This window comes from Sapajus apella, unplaced genomic scaffold (assembly GCF_009761245.1).
Source record: "Sapajus apella isolate SASKATOON/1434 unplaced genomic scaffold, GSC_monkey_1.0 scaffold37, whole genome shotgun sequence".
Lineage (NCBI taxonomy): Eukaryota > Metazoa > Chordata > Mammalia > Primates > Cebidae > Sapajus > Sapajus apella.
The window spans coordinates 13,795,625-13,818,441 of NW_022436977.1; the positions used below are offsets into that span (position 1 = coordinate 13,795,625).

At 36.0% G+C, this 22,817-nt stretch overlaps 1 protein-coding gene across 6 annotated transcripts in view; it reads left to right on the forward strand.

The window, feature by feature from the left end:
• The window catches only part of DMXL2 (Dmx like 2), a 173,120-nt gene that overhangs the window by 10,579 nt on the left and 139,724 nt on the right, over positions 1–22,817 (forward strand). For 5 of the 6 annotated variants that reach the window (XM_032297460.1, XM_032297461.1, XM_032297463.1 and 2 more), the window contains exons 2-3: positions 18,057–18,182; positions 20,776–20,847. In XM_032297460.1, coding sequence (XP_032153351.1) covers positions 18,057–18,182; positions 20,776–20,847 — 198 coding nt within the window. Of the gene's footprint in view, positions 1–18,056; positions 18,183–20,775; positions 20,848–22,817 lie in introns of those variants that run through there. The other variant, XM_032297465.1, reaches the window with a different exon arrangement.

Sequence of the window (22,817 nt, forward strand, 5' to 3'; positions counted from 1 at the left end):
CTGCAACCTCTGACTCCTGGGTTCAAGCAATTCTCCTGCCTCAGCCTCCCGGGTAGCTGGGACTACAGGTGCATGCCACCATGCCCGGCTCATTTTTTTTTGTATTTTTAGTAGAGATGGGGTTTCACCATGTTGGCCAGGATGGTCTTGATCTCTTGACCTCATGATCCGCCCGCCTCAGCCTCCCAAAGTGCTGGGATTACAGGCTTGAGCCACTATGCCCGGCCTATTAATCTTTTTTAAAGAACCTTTAGCTTTACCACTTCTCTCTCTTATATACGTATTTTCTATTTTATTAATGTTTTTTTTATTTCCTTCTACATTGATAATTTTGCTGTTTTTTCTTCAGTTATTGAGATAAATGTTTAGCTCATTTTTGCCTTTCTTTCTGATACATTAATTTAGAATGTAAGCTTTCCTCCAGTATCTACATTCTCAGCATTCTACAAAGCTGTTTTAAAACCATGAACTCCTAAGTAATTGTAAATGCAGTGATGCATTGCTTGACAATGGAGATGCACTGAATACATGGTAAGGCGATTTCATTGTTGTGCAGACATCATAGAGTGTGCTTACACAAACCTAAATAGTTTTTGTTGTTGTTGTTTTTTTTTTTTTTTTTTTTTTTTTTTTGAGACAGAATTTCACACTTGTCACCCAGGCTGGAGTGCAGTGGCTCACTGCAACGTCTGCCTCCTGGGCTGTGCAATGGCTCAACTGCAACTTCTGGAGTGCAGTGGCTCACTGCAACCTCTGCCTCCGGGGTTCAAGTGATTCTCCCACCCCAGCCTCCCAAGTAGCTGGAATTACAGGCATGTGCCACCGCATCCGGCTAATTTTTGTATTTTTAGTAGAGATGGGGTTTCACTATGTTGGCCAGGCTGGTCTTGAACTCCTGACCTCGGATGGTCCATCCGCCTTAGCCTCCCACAATGCTGGGATTACTGGTGTGAGCCACTGCCCCCGGCCACAAACCTAGATAGTATAGCCTAGAACATACCTAGGCTATGTGGTATATAGCCTGTTGCTCCTAGGCTACAAAGCTGTACAGCCTGTTAACTGTACTGAATAATGCAGTCAGTTGTAACACAATGCTAAGTATTTGTTTATCTAAACATGTAGAAAAGGTACAGTAAAAATAAGGCATTATAATCTTATGGGACCACCATCATAGTGTATGTGTGGTGCATTGTACACTGGATATTTTGTAGACTGGAATGTTTTTATGTGGCATAGGACTGTATAACATAGTTGGAGTTTTAAAAATACAGCCTGACAATTGTGCTAACTAGAACTTTCAGTTCATTTATACTTAATGTAATTACTGACAGGTTTGTGTTTAAATTCACCATCTTACTACGTGCTTTTTATTTTTTCCTTTTTGTTCTTTGGTCCCCTTTTTCTCCTTTCTTGTGTCTTTTGAAATGAATATTCTTTTTCATTCATTTTTTTTTCCCTCCAGTCCTAAAACTCCATATTCTGTTTCTATTCTTTTGGTAGTTTAGAAATTACAACATGCATTCTTATCATTTCACTTATTGAAGTCTTTATGAGGGTTCACATTCCTTCTAGACAATTCAAGAACCTTTGAATTGCTTTTTAACTCCCTGCTTATAATACATCCTTCTGTGGTAAGTCTGTTTTTATAACCCTGTAAGACATTCTTATTTTACACAGTCAGTGCTTATTTAGAGTAACTTGGCTCTTTGTTTCTTCCTTCTTCTCTCATATTCCGTTGGAGACATTTTCCTTCTTCCTAGAGAATCTCCATTAGAATTTCCTTTGGTGTGAATCTGTTGGTATTGTAATGTTGCCTTTTGTTTGTCTATAAAAGCCTTTTTTTTTTTTTTTTGTATTCTTTCTTAAACTTTTGCTTGGTTTGGTGTATAGATTATTTTGTCACCCAGGTAATAAGTATAGCTCCTGATAGGTAGTTTTTTCATCCTCACCTTCCTCCCTACCTTCACCCTTAAGTAGGCTCTGGTGTCTGTTGTCGCTTCTTTGTGTCTTCACAAAGCTATTCAGTGCTTAGCTCCTACGTATAAATGAGACCATATGGTATTTGGTTTTCTGTTTATGCCTTAGTTCACTTAGGATAATGACTCCAACTACATCCATGTTGTTGCAAAGAACATGATCTTGTTTTTTATGGCTGCATAGTATTCCATGGCATGTGTGTATCACATTTTCTTTATCCAGTCTACTGTTGATGGGCATCTAGGTTGATTCCATATCTTTGCAATTGTGAATAGTGCTGCAATGGACATACACATGCATGTATGTATGTATATATATAAATATATGTATATATATATATTTAGCTCTTTGAGTGTTTTTACATTTATGTTCATTGAGAATATTAATCTATATGGGACAGGTGTGGTAGCTTATACGTATAATCCCAGCATTTTGGGAGGTCGAGGCAGGCAGATCACTTGAGGTCAGGAGTTTGAGACGAGCCTGGCTGACATGGTGAAAACCCCGTCTCTACTAAAAATACAAAAATTAGCCGGGCATGGTGGTGCATACCTGTGGTTCCAGCTACTTGGGAGGTTGAGGTAGTAGAATCTCTTGAACCCAGGAGGTGGAGGTTGCATTGAGCTGAGATGATGCCCTTGCACTCCAGAGTGAGACACACTTTAAAAAAAAAAAAAAAAAAAAGAATATTAATCTGTATGTTTTTTTCTCATTGCACTGTTTTTCTTTGGGTTTGGTATCATACTAAGAGGTTTTTTATATATTCCATGAACTTTTTGTGTTTTAAATTTAGATCCTTTGATTCATTTTGAGTTAATTTTTGTATAAAGTATCAGATTAGACTTTTTTTTTTTTTTTTTGTATATGAATGTCCAGTTGTTTCAGCACTGATTGTGGAAAAGCTGCCCTTTCTCCATTGAATTGCCTTTGTACCTTTGTATAAAATCATTTGGCTGTATTTTTGTGGGTCTATTTCTGGAGGCTATTCTGTTCCACTCATCTATGTGTCGGTCCCTTTGCCACAATACCACTGTCTTGATTACTGACTTTATAATAAGTCTTATAATTGGGTAGTGTGATTCTTTCAGCTTTTCTCTTTTTACAGTTGTTTTAATTGTTCTAGTTCCTTTACCTTTCCATTTAAATTTTAGGATCAGTTTGTTTATAGCTACAAAAAAAATCCTGCTGGGAACTTGATTGCCTTTTTTTTTTTTTTGGAGACAGAGTCTTGCTGTATTGCCAGGCTAGAGTGCAGTGGCACGATCTTGGCTCACTGCAACTTCCGTTTTCCAGTTTCAAGCAATTCTCCTGCCTCAGCCTCCCGAGTAACTGGGACTACAGGCACCCACCACCACGCCCAGCTAATTTTTTGTATTTTTAGTAGAGACGGCGTTTCACCATGTTGGCCAGGATGGTCTCGATCTCTTGACCTTGTGATCCGCCCGCCTCTGCCTCCCAAAGTGCTGGGATTGCAGGCGTGAGCCACTGTGCCCTGCCTCCAATTGCCTTTCTTTTAAATCTGTAGATCAGTTTGTGGAGAATTGACGTCTTCATGTTGAGTCTTCTAATTATGAACATATGTCTATATTTATTTAGATCTTTGATTTTTTCGTCAGTGTTTATGCACATAGATCTGTTACATGTTTTGTTAGAAGTATTTAATTTTTCAGAGCTATGTTAAAATGGTATATTTTTAAACATTTTATTTTCCAATTGTTTGCAGTTGTTCATTGCCAGACAGAAATTCTGTTGATTTTGTATCCTGTGACCTTTTTAGCACTAGGATTTTTTTTTTTTTTTTTTGTAAATTTCTTGGGATTTTCAATGTAGACATCCATACTAGCTGCAAATTAGACAGTTTGAATTCTTCCTTTCCAATCTATGTGTGTTCTTTCTTTCTGTTGTTTTTTGTTTGTTTGTTTGTTTGTTTTTAATAGATGCCCTTTGGAAGGCTGAGAAGATTCTTTTCTGTTCCTTGTTTGCTGAAAGTTTTTTTATCATAAAGGAATCTTGAATATTGTCAAGTGCTTTTTCTGTATGCATTAGTATGATTATATATTTTTACTTTAAATTACTAATGTGTGGATTACAGTGATTGGGTTTTGAAAATTGAATCAGTCTTGCAGTATCAGTATAAGCCCCACTTTGTTATGATATATTTTTGTTTTTATTTGTGGTGGGATTTGATTTGCTAATACTTTATTGAGTGTTTTTACATCTATGTTCATTAAGAATATTAATCTATTTTTTCCCTTGTACTGTTTTTGTCTGGTTTTGGTATCATTGTAATACTAGCTTCATGAGTTTGGAAGTATTTTGTCCTTTTCTACTTTCTGTCAGGATTTAGTAGAATTGGTGTCATTTCTTCTTTAAATGTTAGTAGAATTTACCAGTGAAACAGTCTGGGCCTGGAGTTTTCTTTTTCAGAAGGGTTTTAACTATACATTAATTTAATTAATAGTTAAAGGACTATTTTAGTAATATATTTCAGCTTGGGTGTATTTTTACTGTTTTTGGTTTTAGAGGAACTAGTCTATTTGATCTGTTTCATTTTTAGAGATTTGTGTATAGAGCTGTTTATGACATTTCATTATTATGCTTTTAATGTGTGCAGGGTTTGTAGTCATACCTCTTTTATTGATATTGGTAATTTGTGTCTTTTTGCCTATCTTATTGAAGTTTTTATGTTAATTGATCTTTTGATTTCATTCATATTCACTCTTGTTTTGTGGTTGTTTCATTGATTTCTACTTTTTTATAGTTTCCTGCCTTCTATGTGTTTTGGAATTGCTTTGCTCTTCTTTTTCTAATTGATTAAGATGGAAGCCTACATGACTGATTTGGGAGTGCTCACACTCTTCAAACATTTTTCTACTAGCCGTTTTAACATCTTTGTCAGTTGATTTCAGCATTTGTGTCTTGATTGTCTTTTGTCTTGCAAGTTGAGATTTTCTTAGTTCTTTGTGAGTAATTCTGGATTGTGACTGGACATTTAAAAATATTACATTATGCAACTCTGGGTGTTGTGTAAATCCTATGGAGACTCTTGATATTTTTGTTTTAGCAGGAATTAGACCTGGTTGGGTTCAGGCAGAAAGGTTTGACCAACTTTGTATGTATTGTAGTTTCCATGTCAATTCCATTTTCAAAGCCTTTGCAGTGCTAGTTGAATATACTCTATCCTGTGGTGTGCCGCTTAGTGGCCAGTATGGGACCCGGGCAGTGGTCTCAAGGTGGTTCTTGAGGTCTTTGCTTGGCTGTTTAAGCTAAGATCATGCTTACGCAGCCTGGGTATGAACCCAGGAATTTATAAGCAAGTTTATTGAGTTGCCTTTCCAGTCTCCTCTTTCTGTGACTTTCCTGGTATTTCCTAGTTTCCTGGGGCTCCCCTTTGTGGTTTTGTGGCTGGAAAACCAGTCGCTTTCCTGTGACTGTACCTGCTTGTATTCAGTGCCAAAGTAGCTGTAGAGAAGAAAAAGAGTAACGTGAATCCACCCTATTCTCTGGGAATCATAGCTCATCAGAGGAGAACTGTGGGATTTTTTGGGGGCTGGGATATGAGAAAAAAGAGAAAACAAAAAAGATAAAGGGAGAATTTTGTGTCCCTTTCTTTGAACACTAAGAGTCTCCTTTCCCATTCCTTGAGTCAAAACTCTTAAGTAGATTAGAGATGTGCAAGACAGGATAATACATACTTTAGAAGGCAGAATTCAGACGAATACAGTTAGAGGAAAACATATTGCTAACCTTGAGGTTGCAAAAGGTTTCTGAAAACACCAAATTGTTGCATTGTCCTCTAATTTGATCTTGAGAGTGGCTATAAACTCTATGTCTATCCTGTTGGGGCTCCAGGGATTATTGTAGGACTGGGTTATGACCATATGAGATGATCAGTAGACATTTGTTGACTTAATGCTCAGCAGTTATTGTGTTATAAATAGTTGTTGAATAAAGAGTTAAAATTAAGTTGGGTGCAGTGGTTTGCTTGTAGTTCCAGCTACTTGGGAGGCTGAGGTGGGAGGATCACCTGAGCCTAGGAGTTTGAGTCCAGCCAGCACAGTGAGACCCCATCTCTAAAAAAAAAAAAAAGAGTTAAAATGGAACTAGTCAAGGCAGATTACCTTAGTAATGGGAAATTTATTGTAAGAATATAGAAAAGGAAATAGAAGACAGATCTTCCAAGAATCTTGTAACACAAGTTGTAGTACAGTTGAGCCTCAGTTATCAGGGACTCATTCCTGTGGACTGGTTACTCTTTCTAGTGGGCTATGTGATCTCTTACAGTGTCTGTGCCGCTTTTTGTGTTGGGTCTATTAAAACTGGCTTGTATGAGAATCACAGTGACTGCTCTGGCCTCTGTGTACATAAAGCCATTTTGGCTTTAGTCCCTGTTACTACCTGCTACATGTCTTGCTTTTCCTAACTGAATAATTAGGAAGTAGAATCTGGCCCAATTCACTCTTTTAAGCCAGACCACATCATAGTTTGCTGGCCATCCTATAGCATTTGGTATTAAATTCTTGGTCTTTGGAATCAAGTGTCAACCCCAGATTCAGTCAGTTTTATGCTGTGGGTGTTGATCACATGGTCTGGCAGGGCTGCCCTTTCAGAAGGACTGTTGATGGGGTACTTTTCTCTAGAAAGGCATGTGAATAAGGTGGACAATATGCTTGACATGATAAAGCATAATTTTTCTATTATGTGTTGTTTAGATTGTTCCCTTTTTTATGGCTTTACATAATGGTGCAATAAATATCTTAGTACTAATTGTAATCTTTGTTTGCATGTGAGGTCTTTTTCTTAGGATCAAGTCCTAAAAATAGGCTTACTGAATCAAAAAACTCTATGTAAATCTCTTAATTCATAATATCAAGTTATTTTCCAGAAAAGCTCTGGGGTTTGATGCTGTATCATACTCTGGCTCATTGCTTTTTCTATTCTTTAATAGAGGCTGAAAAAAGTACATTTAGATAACTAATGCTCAAAAGTCTTGCAATCACATATTCTGGGTTCCAAGTGATCGCAGTTAACTTTAGTAACTGCTATCAGTGTATACGTCCTTTTTGCTCTCTTTGCATCCCAGCATTCTCATTGCACTCCTTACCCTAATTTCATGGCTGAATCCACATTTTCTTTGAAGCCTTGCTCTGTATATCCCTAATCTTTGTACCAGCTTTGCTTCTAGTCAGGGCAAGGGACAAATGTACAGAAGTAAGATCAAGGTTTATTTTAAGATATACAATAAGCCATCAAGGAAGTGTGATTGGACTTCAGAGTAATTGGAACTAGAAAGCTGGTAGTATCAACTGCTTTCTCTTAGGGATTTTATGTACTTGTTTTCTCATAAGTTCTTGTCTTTGGGTATCTGATCTATGTGCTTCCGAAACTTGTGAGTTCCTCTTCAAGTTGCACATGATTCTTAATAGTTGCCTTATTCCTGAGTATGCATGACTTTTCAGGTCCACTTTTCTGCAGAAGAGTCTTTTGGTTTATATTTCTGAGAGTAGACTTTGACTGGGCTACCTCATCTTTTCCAGCTGGTTGTTAGCCACCATCATTTCCACCTGGATGTTAGTCATAAGTCATTATTCTGTACTATCCTCTAATTCTGCCAGCTGTGAGGAGGGGAAACGTCACAAAGTAAAGAACATACTGTGCCCACTTACCTAGGACTCTATGTAAAATAGTGCATACTGGATTATTTAATCTCTCAGAGACTTTTTGCAGCAAATTTGTGTACAATTACGAATTACAGTGTGAAAAAGGGGTCGTAAATGATCTAGCCAAAATCTTTAATTTGGCTCCTGAAGGAAACATCTATAGGAATATTGTGAGGTACCCACTGTTGTAGTGTTAGCTTCTCTAGATTCTCAGAAATATCCTCTTTCCATCATACTGAAGGTGTTGGAAGTTTAATTACAATTTAATAGTTCAGTCATACTATTTGAGCAAAATTTTTGGGATGCTGTTACAACCATCTCCCTCAAAATATTAACATTTAGATTTTATGGTTTTCCAGAAATTTCTAATAGTAAAAAAATAATTTGAAGTTGTCATAAGTGTTACCTGTTAATATTGGTTTATATGACATAATATACAATTAACTTAAAAACTTTCAAATGTAAAATGTATTAAGAACAAATTGAGAAACAGTATTGTGGCCAGGTGTGGTGGCTCACACCTGTAATCCCAGCACTTTAGGAGAATAAGGCTTGTCATCCCAGCACTCCTGGCCAGATCGCTTGAGCCCAGGAGTTCAAGACTAGCCTGGGCAATATGGTGAAACCCCATCTTTACCAAAAAAATACAAAAATTTAACCAGGTGTGGTGGTTTGCATCTGTGGTCCCAGCTATTTGGGAGGCCGAGGTGGGAGGATTGCTTGAGTCTGGTTGAAGAGAGCCAAGATTGTGCCAGTGCACTCCAGCCTAGGGGACAGGGTGAGATCTCATCTCAAAAAAACAAAACAAAACAAAAAAACCCAAAACACAATATTGGGTCAACTTAAAGTAGTTTCTGTATTCATAATGTCTAAAAATATGCTTTTTATTTCTTTAGAAGTAGCTGTTAAAAAGTAGTCTTTTACTTTGTTATTTTTGATGAAGCAAATTGTTACATACTCCAAGCTTTTGAGAATAAATTTGAAGCCAAAAGGTGACTCTAGGTTTTTGTATATGTTGGCCAGGCCATGGGCTGATTTTTACAGTATTACTGTGATTTTTTTTTTAGAAGTTTTTTTTTTTTTAGAGATTTTTGACAATGAATACTTTGAATAGTTTATTCTTAGCACTGACATAGAAAAGTTATTAAAATAGTTATTCTTAGCACTGACATATCAGATATAAGAGATATGATTTTGGATTTCTACTTCCGAATCTACCTTTATTGAGAATGCAGGCAAGGTGGAGATAGAGTTGGTTTTATAATGGTTAATCAGAGCAAATAATTATTGCATATTTTGCTTTTCAAGGTCTAATTTTTCTTTCAGATGTTACTAGCACCGGTAAACAAACAAAAATACATTTTTCTTCTTTATCAGAGATATATAAATAGTTTGAACTGCAAGTATCTGTTTCTCTTTAGATTAGTACTTAGAAGCTTATTATGGTACCATCTATTAGTAAATTATCAAAATTGGCTAGTTTTTTCAGTAACATTAAAACTTGTTCTTTCAAAAGTCTAAGTTTAGATTTTTTTTTTTTTCTTTTTTTCTTTGAGACAATCTTGCTGAGTGGAATGGTGTGATCTCGGCTCCCTCCGCCTCCTAGGTTCAAGCTATTCTCCTGCCTCAGCCTCCAGAGTAGCTGGGACTAGAAGCACACACCACCACACCTGGCTAATTTTTATATTTTTGGTAGACTCCGGGTTTCACCATATTGGCCAGGATGGTCTTGGTCTCTTGACCTTGTGATCCGTCTGCCTCGTCCTCCCACAGTGCTGGGATTACAGGTGTAAGCCAGTGCGCCCAGCTAAAATTTTATTTTTATAAAGAAAGTTATTTCTTGCAGGCCAGTTGCTGTTTTGGAGTAGTTAGGAAGAAATTTGAACTCATTTTGTCTTTTACCATTTACTCATAATGTTTTCTTAAGTTTTCTGTTTTTTTTTTTTTTTCTTCTGGCCATAGATTTTTATTGTTACAAATTTTAGTCAAGCTTTGTCTTATGTTTCCCTCAACATACCACCCACAGCTTTCCTTTTTTCTACTGTTACTTGAATAAATTTTGTTAATTTTTCATTTTCTGATATGAGTTATTTCTAAGAGGAACAGTCCCAGTCCCCTTGATTACCACACAAGCAGTCATTATTAGGTTATTTCAGACATTTCTGTACTCATCACTGACTTAGGTTAAACTTTTTTGCTCTAAGCTTTCTTCTTACTGTTTAGTTCCTTTTTCATGTGTTTATTTTGCTCATTGAGCACTCTCGAGTGGATTTTTGGCAGTTAGGATAACTGAATCATGTCAGTGAAGTGTGTTTTCAATCATGTGGACTAAAGAACTTATTCAAATGCTACCCCTTCCCTGCTTTTCTTACTATAGTGTGAACTTATATCTGAAGGGTAGGAGTTTTATTTGTCTTGGGGTTGGCAGTGGTGATGTTGGCCAGGAGTTCATAATGGTAAGCGTTTGTTTGTAGGTGTGAAAATTGCAAAAAGACAAATGGACCAATAATATGAATAGTCAGCTTACAGACAACGAAATATAAATGGCTGATAAATATGTGAGAAGATGCTTTCCTTTCCTTCTAATAAAAATACAAGTTAGAACAACAGGGAGATGTCAGGTTTTGTTGGAATGGAAAGATTAAAGCATTCGATAATGATTGGGGTTAGTGAGGAAGTGGAGAAATAGGTACTTTTATACACAAGGCAATTTGCAGTAGCAGTTAATTTTAATCACTGATCCAGGGTATTATATCTTAGAATTTCTCCTGTAGGGATTCTTGGACACATGTGCATATATCATATATACATACATTTTCATTGAAGCATAGTTTGAAATAGTGAAAGACTGGAAACAACCGAAATTAATTATGGCAAAGCCACAAAATGAAATATTAATACTATGTAGCTATTAAGAAGAATGAATTAATTTCCTCTTTGCAGATGTAGAAAGTTCTTCAAGATACATTGTTACTAAGTGGAAAAGAAATGGCAGAATTGTATATAGCATGATCCCATTTATGTTTAAAAAAAGAAAGGTTTATAAAAGATATGCTTTTATATCTTGAACATTTCAGGAAAAGTTCATAGGTAATTATTAAGTAATTGCTGCCTGGGAATGAGGAGGAGAGGGGTAAGAAGGGTGAACAGGATGAGAAGGTGACTTCATTTTCTTATTAATTTTAAAATTTAGTGTATGTGTTATTTCCTCTATGAAAATCTTGTTACTGAGAACATTAAAATTAAACATTTTATGTGCCTTATTTACCTTGTACATGATTTCAATGGATATGTGACTTATGAAATTTTTTGCTTAATTAGGAACATAATAAGGAACGCTGTTTGTCCTTTTTAGAAATTAACAATTCGGAGAATATCATAAAGAGGATTATAATTAGGTGACAAAAATGGAGAGAGGAAATGGGTGTTTTCCTGGGAAATCTTTGTTAATCTGTGCTTTGTCCTCTTGGTTGTAAGATTTTTTCATATGTCAGCATTGGCCTCTTAAGACTCTTTCTATAAGATCTCTTGGTACAATCAGGTAACCATCAAAGCCTAGACAACCCTGTCTTCCTATTAGTTTTTTGTTTATGGAGGAAAGATCACAACAGAAATGGAGAATTTAAATGTAATTAACCAAAAATGCAAAAAATTTGAGCAACAGAAAAACGTCATTAGTAAAGTGAGAAAACAGTGTAAAGAGGTCTGAGTCTGAATTACAGTCATGTATTTACCTTATGTCTTAGGAATTTGATTAAATCCTGTGAAATTCCATTTTCAAAAATACTAAAATGGGATTAATAATCAAATTCTAGGATTATTGCAGTCTTGAAAGAAAGATTAGGAAGATGGAATAAAAATAGTATAATACCTGTCACCCGATAGGTTTTTAATAAATGGTATACCTCCTTGTAATTATTTTTTTAAATCTGAATAAAATGTGTCTTCGTCTGTAGAAGAGTAGACATATTCATATAGATCAAAACTCAAACCCAGGGAGAGGTGAGAGTTTAATAGTAACACTCTTGGTATGGTATTCTTGGTAAGATTACAGTACTTTGTTAAACCTCTCAACCTTAATACTCCTTGGTTTATCAAGTTGTTTTTTAAATTATTTTTATTTTTTGTCTTTGAAGTTTAGATGCATATCAGTAGTTGTCAATGATCTCAAACTTTGACGCTGTAACTTCCAGGATGTTAAAACATCCAACTATTCTATAGCAAATGCCAACGTAATCAATCTATTATATGCTATAGTTTCATAGGAAATATCAAGTTTGTGTAAGTTTTTTAAAAGTTTTCATTTTGTTACTCTCCACTTCAATTTATCTGAGACATAGAATAAATTTGAGAAATTAGAACAGTGTTTATGTGATTAGAGTATTAGTTTTCTTTCTGAAAATAATGTAGTTAAGACAATTATATATAAAACTAAAGTTAGAGAAGACTGAATGAGCGTGTTATGCCTCTTTACACTGGATATTAAAAAACCTCTCAACATGCCTGATACTCCTTATCAGTGCTTTTTTTTTCTTTTAAATTTAGATGCATCTGTCAGTAGTTGTCAGTGATCTCAAACTTTGCATTGTTCATGAGGACGTTAAACCCTCTAGAGCAGCGATTTCCAATCTTTTTGGCACCAAGGATCAGTTTTGTGGAAGACAGTTTTTCTATAGCAAGGGGTGACGGAGAGGGATGGTTTCGGGATGATTCAAGCACATTATGTGTATTATTAGATTTTCATAATGAGTGTGCAACTTAAATCCCTAGCATGTACAGTTCACAATAGGGCTTGTGCCCCTATGAGAATAATGTCACTGCTGATCTGACCGGAGGTGCAGTTCAGGCAGTAATGCTCGCTCACCCACTGTTCACCTCCTGCCGTGAGGCTCGGTTCCTAAGAGGCCATGGACTGGTAGTAGGAATTGGGACCCCTGCTGTAAAGAAAGCAGCAGTATCTTTATTGTGGTAATAATACCACAGCAAAGGAAATAAACACATTTGCAGAACTTTAAATAAAATTTTTTAGAGTTCAGAGACATACTGAGACCATCTATGACATGGCTATTAGACTTCGGGTTGAAAACTGTTAGTTTCAGCGTTCAAAGCAGAGAATACTCTTTTCTTTCCCAATAGGATGGATTTGGTCTCATTAAAAATAGGATTATAACAAGTGAGGGTTAATATTTTAAAGTTTTCTTGGATGTAAGAGCTTATGCTATGGAATTGTCTTTTAGTTATGAATTGCTAATATGTGCTAATCATTCTTTATCATCATAGAAACCCTTTAGTCCTTTTATAAAACAAATCCTCCCACATGAATGGAAGGAAGGCAGTGATTCCTAAGTTGCTTCCTCTTTTCTTGGGCCTTCTCTGTGTGTAGGGGCTGAACCATATCCTTGACTTTGAGATAAAGTGTTTTATAGATCAGTATTGTTAGAAGAGCAGGACACTGGTATATTGTACTCTGGCACAGGCCAGCTCCACAAAGAATCTGAAGAGGGATAATACGGTCAAGGGATTCCATTTCTCCAGAAAAGGCTTGCTGTCCTTCTCCTTGCCTCCCTATAATAATCCTGTGGCCTATCTCCCACATGTGAAGAAGTTAGTTTACACTTAGCTTAGAAATATTTCATTTATCTAACGCAAAGGAGCCCACATCCATATTCTCTGGGGTCAATTTAGAATTTGCAGTCTTATCGAGCACCTACTTTTCCTCCTGCACTGTAAATTCTTCCTCTGGTAAAACTGGATTCTGAAAAAGAAGAATGGAACAAAATCATTTTTGATCTCTCTAAAATTGAGAGAATAGGAATCTTTTGAGTAAATTACAGATTTTATATAAACCATCTCAACTGTTGGTTTTTATGGAGTTCTTATTGTGTGCTCCATCATGTGGTATATTAACTGGGATTACAAAGATGAACACACTCCTTCTAGCACTAACAAGATCCTCATGGAGTAGAGGTAGGGTGATGCAGTGGAAAGAGCAGGAACTTTACTTTGAAGGAGATGATCCTCATTCTGTGAACTATGGCAAATTACTTAGCCTTTCTGGGCCTCAGTTTCTCCATCTTCAAAAACAGGCCTGTGGGCCGGGCGCGGTGGCTCACGCCTGTAATCCCAGCACTTTGGGAGGCCAAGGTGGGTGGATCACAAGGTCAAGAGATCGAGACCATCCTGGTCAACGTGGTGAAACCCCGTCTCCACTAAAACTACAAAAAATTAGCTGGGCATGGTGGCGCGTGCCTGTAATCCCAGCTACTCAGGAGGTTGAGGCAGGAGAATTGCCTGAACCCAGGAGGCGGAGGTTGCGGTGAGCCGAGATCGCGCCATTGCACTCCAGCCTGGGTAACAAGAGCGAAACTCCGTCTCAAAAAAAAAAAAAAAAAACAGGCCTGTGAAGATAATGATAATTTTTGTAGAGACCCTAGCAAAACTGCTTGATCATAGTAGGTATTCAGTAAACAGTAGATTATTAAGGAAGCCTTAGGTAGATTCTTTTCTAGTAGATCTACTTTTGTTGATACTGTTAAATCACTTGATACTGGAAACATCAGTCAGTCTCTCCCTCTTTTCTTAAGCCTATGAGGATAGTTTGGCCAAATTATTAGCAACAAGACAGTGTCAGTGTTTCAACTCCATGTTCTTTGACTAAGTTTCTAGGTACTTAGACTTCTAGAGCCAGATATTATGTTAGGAAGACTTTTAATATTTTTATTTATTACACATCTATTTATTGAGGGTTGCCTATGTGCTAGGCCTTGGGACTACTGTGGTAAACAAGGACAAGGTAAGATCCTTGCTCTGAAGAACAATTCAGTATAGTGGGAACCAGACAGACATTAAACATGCCTTAAGGTCACTAAAATCTCATGGGCCCTCAGCTATAGAGTGCATGTGATTCAGTAGTAACTGATTATATGAATCCCTTTTTCTTCCACACTTATGTTATTTATGCATTAGACTCCTTAGAGAATGGCCCTCTGTACTTTTTCAAGCTGTTAGCATGCAATAACTTAAGGGAATTCTTTTTGGCATTAATCATGGTTATTACATAAAATGGTGGGCATTGCCTAACTCTGGTTAAACAGGAAATTAGCACTAGACATAAGTTGTTCATTTTGATGGGAATTGCTAGTTTGATAAGGGGTTTGAGACCATTTTAAACCAATGGTCTCTAAACTTTGTATTTTTTTCTTTTTCTTGAGACTCTTACTTAGTCACCCAGGCTGGAGTACAGTGGTGCAATCATAGCTCACTGCAGCTTTGACTTCCCCGGGCTTAAGTAATGCTCCCACCTCAGCTTCCTGAGTAGCTGGGACTACGAGCACATGACACCATGCCCGGCTAATTTTTTGATGTTCTGTAGAGATGAAGTCTCATTGTGTTTCCCAGGCTACTCTCAAGCTCCCAAAGTATTGAGATTATAGGCATGAGCCACTGTACCCAGCCTCTAAACTGTTAGTAGCTGTATGGTATTATGTATGGATATTCAGCAGTTTATTTAACTATTCCCTGATGATTGGCGTGATTATTTTCAGGTTTTGCTACTATAAATACTGGGGCATTAACTGAACATCCTACATATATTTTGGCAAACTTTTGTACGTATACTTATAGGGTAAAATAGGGAATATTTGATCAAAAGGTATATTGTATTTAAGATTTTGGTAGATATTGCCATATTATTTTACCCATGCAGATTTTAATTTAAAGTCTAGAGTGGGACTGAGCAAACTGTGTTTCTAACAAGTTTCTTAGGTGATTTTGATGTAGCCAATTTGAAGAACTATCGCAGGATCAGAGAAATGGAGTATAGTACATATCCTCTGGAAAACAACAGGCATTTATGGTTATCTAGGGAAGAGTAAAAAGCCTTTTTGGTGTCGGAACCGTAGGAGCGAATCTGTCTTAAGTAGCAGTTGCTAGGGATGGTCGTCTTTATAGAAACAAAGTATACTAATATTTACCTGGAATATATTATGTCTCTCTGATATATAATGTAGGGAAAAGAATGTAAGAATTGTAGGGTCCTGAGTTTGAACACTTTCCATTTAGCAACTGTATTCTTGGGCAAATTAATAAACTTGAATTTTTCTTTATACAATGATAATATCTACCTTCCAGGTTTGTTGCAAAGATTAAAGAGAGAGTGATAACGCTTGTTGAGTACCTCTGCTGTCTTATAGTATTTCATGGCTATCTCTGTCATGGCAGTTTGTCATTTAGTTGTAATTGGTAATTTACGTGATCATCTCCCCATTAGAGTAATTGGGACTATGTCTTATACTTTGATGTTCCCAGTCCCTAGCCCAGACTTGGGACATGGTGCACTGTTCTGTTTCTTAATGACTATGTAAATTTTCCATTTTAATTTTCCCAAGTATCGTAAGAGATAAGTATTATTTGCTTAATTTTACCATGAGGAAATGCTCAGGGAACTTAACTTGCTTAAGATAGCACAGCATGGCATAACCAAAACTGAAAACTGCATGTATGATTTCAAACTAGTTAAAGTCTGTGCTTTTTCCATCAATCCACTTTGCTGAGATAATGATATAAGGCACTTTGGAAATTTTGAAATTGTTACTCAAGTGTTAAGATTATTTTTATTATTTTAACAGTATACTTTCAAAGATTAGCATGGTGATACAAACATTTCTTCTGCATATACTCAATATTCCCTTTCAGTTTGGCTTTCCTAAATTCATAGTATAAGCAAGTCTGCCTTGTTTATAAGAATATAAGTGATTATTTCCTCCTGTGAGTGAATTTCTCCATATTTTTCTTGCTTAAAATTCTGTCTTTGGCCAGGCGCGGTGGCTCAAGCCTGTAATCCCAGCACTTTGGGAGGCTGAGGCGGGTGGATCACAAGGTCAAGAGATCAAGACCATCCTGGTCAACATGGTGAAACCCCGTCTCTACTAAAACTACAAAAAATTAGCTGGGCATGGTGGCGCCTGCCTGTAGTCCCAGCTACTCAGGAGGCTGAGGCAGGAGAATTGCCTGAACCCAGGAGGCGGAGGTTGCAGTGAGCCGAGATCACGCCATTGCACTCCAGCCTGGGTAACAAGAGTGAAACCCCGTCTCAAAAAAAAAAAAAAAAAAAAATTCTGTCTTTGCTTATCTTTTGTTGAACTTGTTGATTTCTAAAAATCAAACACGTGGTTGAAGATGTTTTATATAGCGGTTACAACAGGATTTTTGTAACATTGGAACTTTTAGTAACCAGTAGAAGTAACATCGTCTTCCTGTATAGTCTTTATCTTCATTTCTCTCTTTCATTATCAGCCTTATATGGACTTCTTCAGGCCGTGGCTCACTGATTAAGATGTTATCAGATGGCAGCTCTGGCTATTGGATATCTGTATTTTGTAGGTTGTAACTATATTGCTTAAGGGTGTGGAAACAGTGAGGAAAATACTATTTCATAAGTTTTATATTTATCTTACTTTTAATGGGGCTTTTGTTTGTTTGTTTGAGAATTGGGTTGTTAGGTTGTTTTGAATATTTAATCGTAAGTAGTTTGAAAGAAAAAAATGTCCCCACTGTCTGACCCGTATGTCATAAAATTCACAAAGTTGCAAAACAGGAATAGCATAGAGCAAGAAGTGTTGCAATAGGAAGAAATGCGTGGTTTTACTCATTACAGTTGGACAAGGGAATTTTCCAAAATTTAATTCTGTGTTGTAGTCTGTTTTCTAGACCATATAGTGATATTTGCCCAATATTCTTCATAAATTAGTTTATTTTCTATTTTATTTGACTTTTTTACCTTTGGTAAAACAACTTTTGAGTTGGTTTCCTTTCTCCCTCAGGCCTGGTGTTATTTGGGATGGATGGGGTGATGGAGGCAGGCTATGTCATGGATTCATTTGGGTCACTGCTGCCTTTAAGTTCAGCTGTGCTTCAGTGCATGTAATTCCGCCTTTGGTGTTCATATCTATTTAACTAGTCTTTAAGGCACGTGGAATTGTGTTGGAAAATGCCTGTCTGATTTCTTTCTCGATCTTTTTTAAGCCTGGTTTGAACCCCGGGAACACAGTTGGAGTCTTCAGTGTCTTAGTATTTTTAGTCGGAGCTTTTATATTTTAGGGTTTACTGAGATGAACTTTGGAGAGAAAGTCTAAACAGAATGATTTATGACCTGCAGGAACAGAGGCTGTCATATTTAAGAACTGGAAGAACCCTTTTCCTATTAGTAACAGTTGTTGAATGATAATGCATGGAGTGTCATCAGTTTTTTTTTTTATGTGAGTTTAATGTTCTTATTTAGAAATTGATAGTCTTAAATTAACTACTTTGTAAAGTGTGCTAAAGTATACTTTATAATGGCAATAAAATGTAAGATAAAATATTATGTAATAAGATTTCAAAAGTTGCATATCTTATATATTGTAAAACTTTTTTTTTTAGGCATATGGATCAGGCTGTGATATCGTGATTTTGGCAAATGACTTTGAATGTGTACAGATCATTCCTGGTGCTAAGCATGGAAACATCCAAGTCAGTTGTGTGGAGTGTTCTAACCAACAAGGAAGAGTAAGGGATTTAATTTCTTTACTAAATGTCGTTTTAAAATGTGTTTAATAATCTCAGAATATTCATATCCTTTTATGCAAAGCTTGTCTACAATTTCTTATGTATTGCTTGGGTGGCTGTTAATAGAATTGTATAGTGATAGGTTTTATACAAATTATAAAGTGCCATTAAACTGATAATTTGGTAATTAATTGTTCTACAGGTGTATGCTGTCTTCAGAGATCTGTAGGCCTTACAATCCTGTGCATACTGATATTCTGCCACTTAATACTTCTAGCAGCCATTAAGCCAGTAGGGGGAAGTAAACTTTTATTTTCTCTACCTAGCACCCCTTATATTCCTCATACTATAACATCAAAGTTTTATTAAGAAATTCAGCAAGTTGTTAATGTCTAATATCATGGTTGTCATATAGCAAGTGCTTTGTAAAGTTTGTTAATATAATGAAAGATTTTTTTTGTTGAGTGAAGAGTCTTATGGTTCATTCAGGCTTTAAAACAGAGGGTTTATTTTGAAATGGTTAAAATTTCATCATATGTACTCCCTCCACACAATTTTGAAACATAATCAAATTTTGGTTGCATGTCAAGTAAATATAGCATGTTTGCTGTATACTCCAGCAATTCAGTAAGGCCAGTATTATATAGCAGAGTTGAATGTCTCTACAAGAATAGAGAAATAACGTTTTTACCTATAATTATTGTAACAGTTTAAACAATTTTAGTGTTCTAGAAATTGTTCTTTATTGGGTAACAAATTTGATTAAGGATATGTTAAATCAGAATATTCATGGTGATAAATAGTAATCATACAAATTTGTACTGAATGATAAATTATGATTACTTTATTACACCATTTATCCTGCCGTATCCTACTGTTTGTATCAAGCCTTAATATTTGTGTAAATATATCAGTACTTGACAATTCAGTGATACATTTGGTGTAGTATTGAAACACTGGTTTTCCTGGTGTTTCCTAATACTTGTTTCTTGCTTTTCTGATTCTCCCTCTTCCCCCTACTCCCAAGCATTGCTTACACTTATTTTAGAAAACACGGAGAGTGTTGGATTTCTCTCGTTAATTTTTTGTTGCTTTTCTCTCTAGGCCAAGCAAGGTAGCTTAAGTCTGCCTAGAGCTGTATGATAGTTGTCAGAGGTGAATTTTAGTAAATAATTCAATATCATTGCTGGTGATAATTGCAATGGACACATTCTCTGGGAGTAAAGGTTTTTAAAAAGTATATAAGATGTTGGTATTTATACCATGGGAAACAGAGTAACTTGTGTTTCTAATTTTTTTGACCTGGTTTAATGTAAATAAGGCAAAATTGTAATATCGTTATTGTCTTTATTGCCATCTTCCTTTAGTCTTTTTATCCCCCAATCCTTGTGGTGATAACTTTCACATTGGTGACTTTGTATTAGTCTATTGTAATCATTCATTCATTGATTGACATGTTGAATGGGATCATTCACAATGTTTGTTGCATAAGTGTTATTTGAAGTAACTTTCTGTTGTGGATTATGCTTTTTCTTGGAAAAAATGTTAGATGTTAGGTAGGAGTTAAAATCACTTTTTGGCATGACAGTGCCTTCAAATCACAGGGAATATTTTTGTCAGGCCTTACAAGAATATATACCTAATTTAGTTTTAAAGGTTAACTGGGGTACGGAGGTGTCAGAAAGGATGGTTTTTGGTCTCTTCACTGTAGTTAATTCCTTCTTACCAAGAGGACTATGAACTGGGAACTAGCCTTCAAGAAATTATTGGAAAACAGACGCTGGTAATTTCTAGGAACAGAGGGATTTATGTCTTTTCTTATCAGGTATGTGACCTGGAACAAAATCCTCCTGGTCTCTAAATTTCTTGCTTCAGTCCTCTGGAGATGTCCGCATCAGCTCTTTTCCCCCAGGTGCAGTGGATGGCTCCCTGACATCTCCTTAGCCCATTTTTTTCTATTTTTCCATTTAAATTTAATGTTTAATTTTAAAACAGTGAATATTAGAGCCACAAACTGACATAAGAACAGAAAGCCAAATACCACATATTCTCAACTTATAAGTGGGTGTTGAACAATGAGAACACATGGACACAGGGAGGGAAATATCACACGTCGGAGCCCGTTTTTTCTTTTCCTTCCTCTAGATGGTGTCCCAATTGGTATTTTCTGTTTGATGGTATAACTAGGCCATTTTATTTGAAATATTTTTAAGACCTGTTATTATTTGATGCTTTTCTCATCGATTTTATATTATTTTCACTGATTATAAAGTTTCTGACAAAGATGCTTGCTTTTGAAATATATTTTTTAATAGTTATTTTTATCTGAAAAAATAAAATTCTTAGGAAAATATGATTTCTTTGAATAGGTCAGCCTTCTATTTGTTATGTAAAATAAAGCCTGCTGAATTTTTCGATAACAGAGAAGAGACTCTTAACTCCAGTATACTTCAAGATATATTTATGGAAGGAAATAAACCATGAATTCTGTATTGAGATATTATATGTAATTGGTTTATACATTATTATGAAAAGGAAGATATGTTTATTTTACCCTTTTCTAGATATTAATGCTATATTTATTGTTTTTTAGATTGCAGCTTCATATGGTAATGCTGTATGTATATTTGAGCCCTTGGGCATAAATTCTCATAAAAGAAATTGTGTAAGTATTAATGGATAATAGAATACTTTTAGAATTTAGTTAACTTTAGAATCCAAGTGATGTTAATAAAAAGCTCCTTAGGAGCTAGTGCTGAAAGTGTACTAGAGTATTAGTGAAAATTGGTCTGGTGATTTACGGTAGGATTCTTAAATTCACCAGGGATATATCCCTAGTGCTTTTAGAAACTCAGGTCTCTAGAATATTGCAAATTGAGATTCACTGTGTTAATTGAGATCTACCCTAGTTTGAATTACTGTTATTTCTTGCCTGGATTACTAATCTCTATCTAATACCTGCTTTCCTGTTGCCCTCAGCCCCCAGTCTCTAGTCTCAACAGAGCAGATCATGACATTTCTCTGCTTAAAGCTCTATAATGGTTCCATATTTCTCTCTCTCTTTTTTCTTTTCTTTTTTTTTTTTTTTTTTGAAACAGGGTCTGCCTCCATTTCCTAGGCTGGAGTGCAGTGGCACGATTGCTGCTCACTACAGACCCTGTGAGGGTCAAGTGATCCTTCCATCTCAGCCTCCCAATTAACTGGGACTACAGGCATGCACCACCATTGCCAGCTAATTTTTAAATTTTTTGTGGAGATGGGATTTCCCAGTGGTGCTCAGGCTGGTCTTGAACCCTGGGGCTAAGCTGTCCTCCTGCCTCAGCCTCCCAAAGTGCTGAGATTACAGGCATGAGCCACCAAGCCCAGCTGCTCCATATGTCTTTCAGATAGAAAGGCAAAAGCCTTAATGTAGACTACAACTTCCCTTCTACTCAGTACCACACTTATTATGTCTCAGAGCTCATGGTTCTACTCCGACCACATTGGCATTTTTAGTATTTCTCAGTTACCCTTCCCTCTTTGAACCTTTGTGTTGGTTGTTTTCTTTGTCAGGAATGTTTTTCCTCCAGTTATCTCCAGAGATAGCTCCCACAGATTCTTTAGGTCTTTGCTCAATAATACCTTGTCAATGAGGTTTACCTTGACCACCCTTTAGAAAATTGTAACCCCGCTTTCTGTTTAAAATTGTTTTTGCAACATTTATTTATTTATTGTTTACTATTTAGAATGTTATCTAAAGGTGCATAAGGGTAGGAGGCTTTGTTTGTTTTTTTCACTGGTGAATCCCCAGTGCGTAGAACACTATCTGGAACATATCAGTTACTCCTAAATGTTGACTGAATGAAGGGGTTAGGAGTTTATAAAAGCTCACTTACCAGCTAAGTGGTTAAGCATACCACATTGTGAACCATCCATATTCATACTGGGTACTATATTATATATTTATTTTACTTAACATTAAAAGAAATCCAATGTGGTTAGGATTAACCCCTTTAAAAAGTACTGCATGCATTTAAAATTCCACCGTCACTCACAAATAATCAAAATTGCAAATGCTAAATTTGAATGCTAAAAGTATATATTTACAAGTAATTTTTAAAGTATTTTTTAAGTGAAATACATTAAAGCAAATGGTTTTGGTATTTTTTGTTAAATGTATGTATTTTAATGTATCTTTTTATATTTTATATTTTTATATTCCCCATAAAGTGTAAATTAAAATATTAATCTTTCCCTATAATAGTATTGTGAAATGGATATCAAATTTTGAGCTACTTCAGAGTCACCTAGAGCTAAAATAGTAAAAATTCAGGTTTGCAGGCCTCATTCCCCAAATTTCTTCAAGGTAGTTGCTCCACAGATTACACTCTGAGGAACACTAAAGGAAAAAATATTAGGGATGTCTATAATTTTAGGAATTACTTAATTACTACACTAAAATAGATTTGTTGAACAGTATTTAAAATAGCGTGCTGTTGTGATTGTTGTTTGGCCAGCAGTGGTAGGGTTTAAAAATAACATTTTCTCTGATTATACAGTATAAAGTTATTTTTGGATAATGAAGTGCAGGGTTTGCAGATATACACACCACACACACACACACACACACACACACACACACACACACACACACAC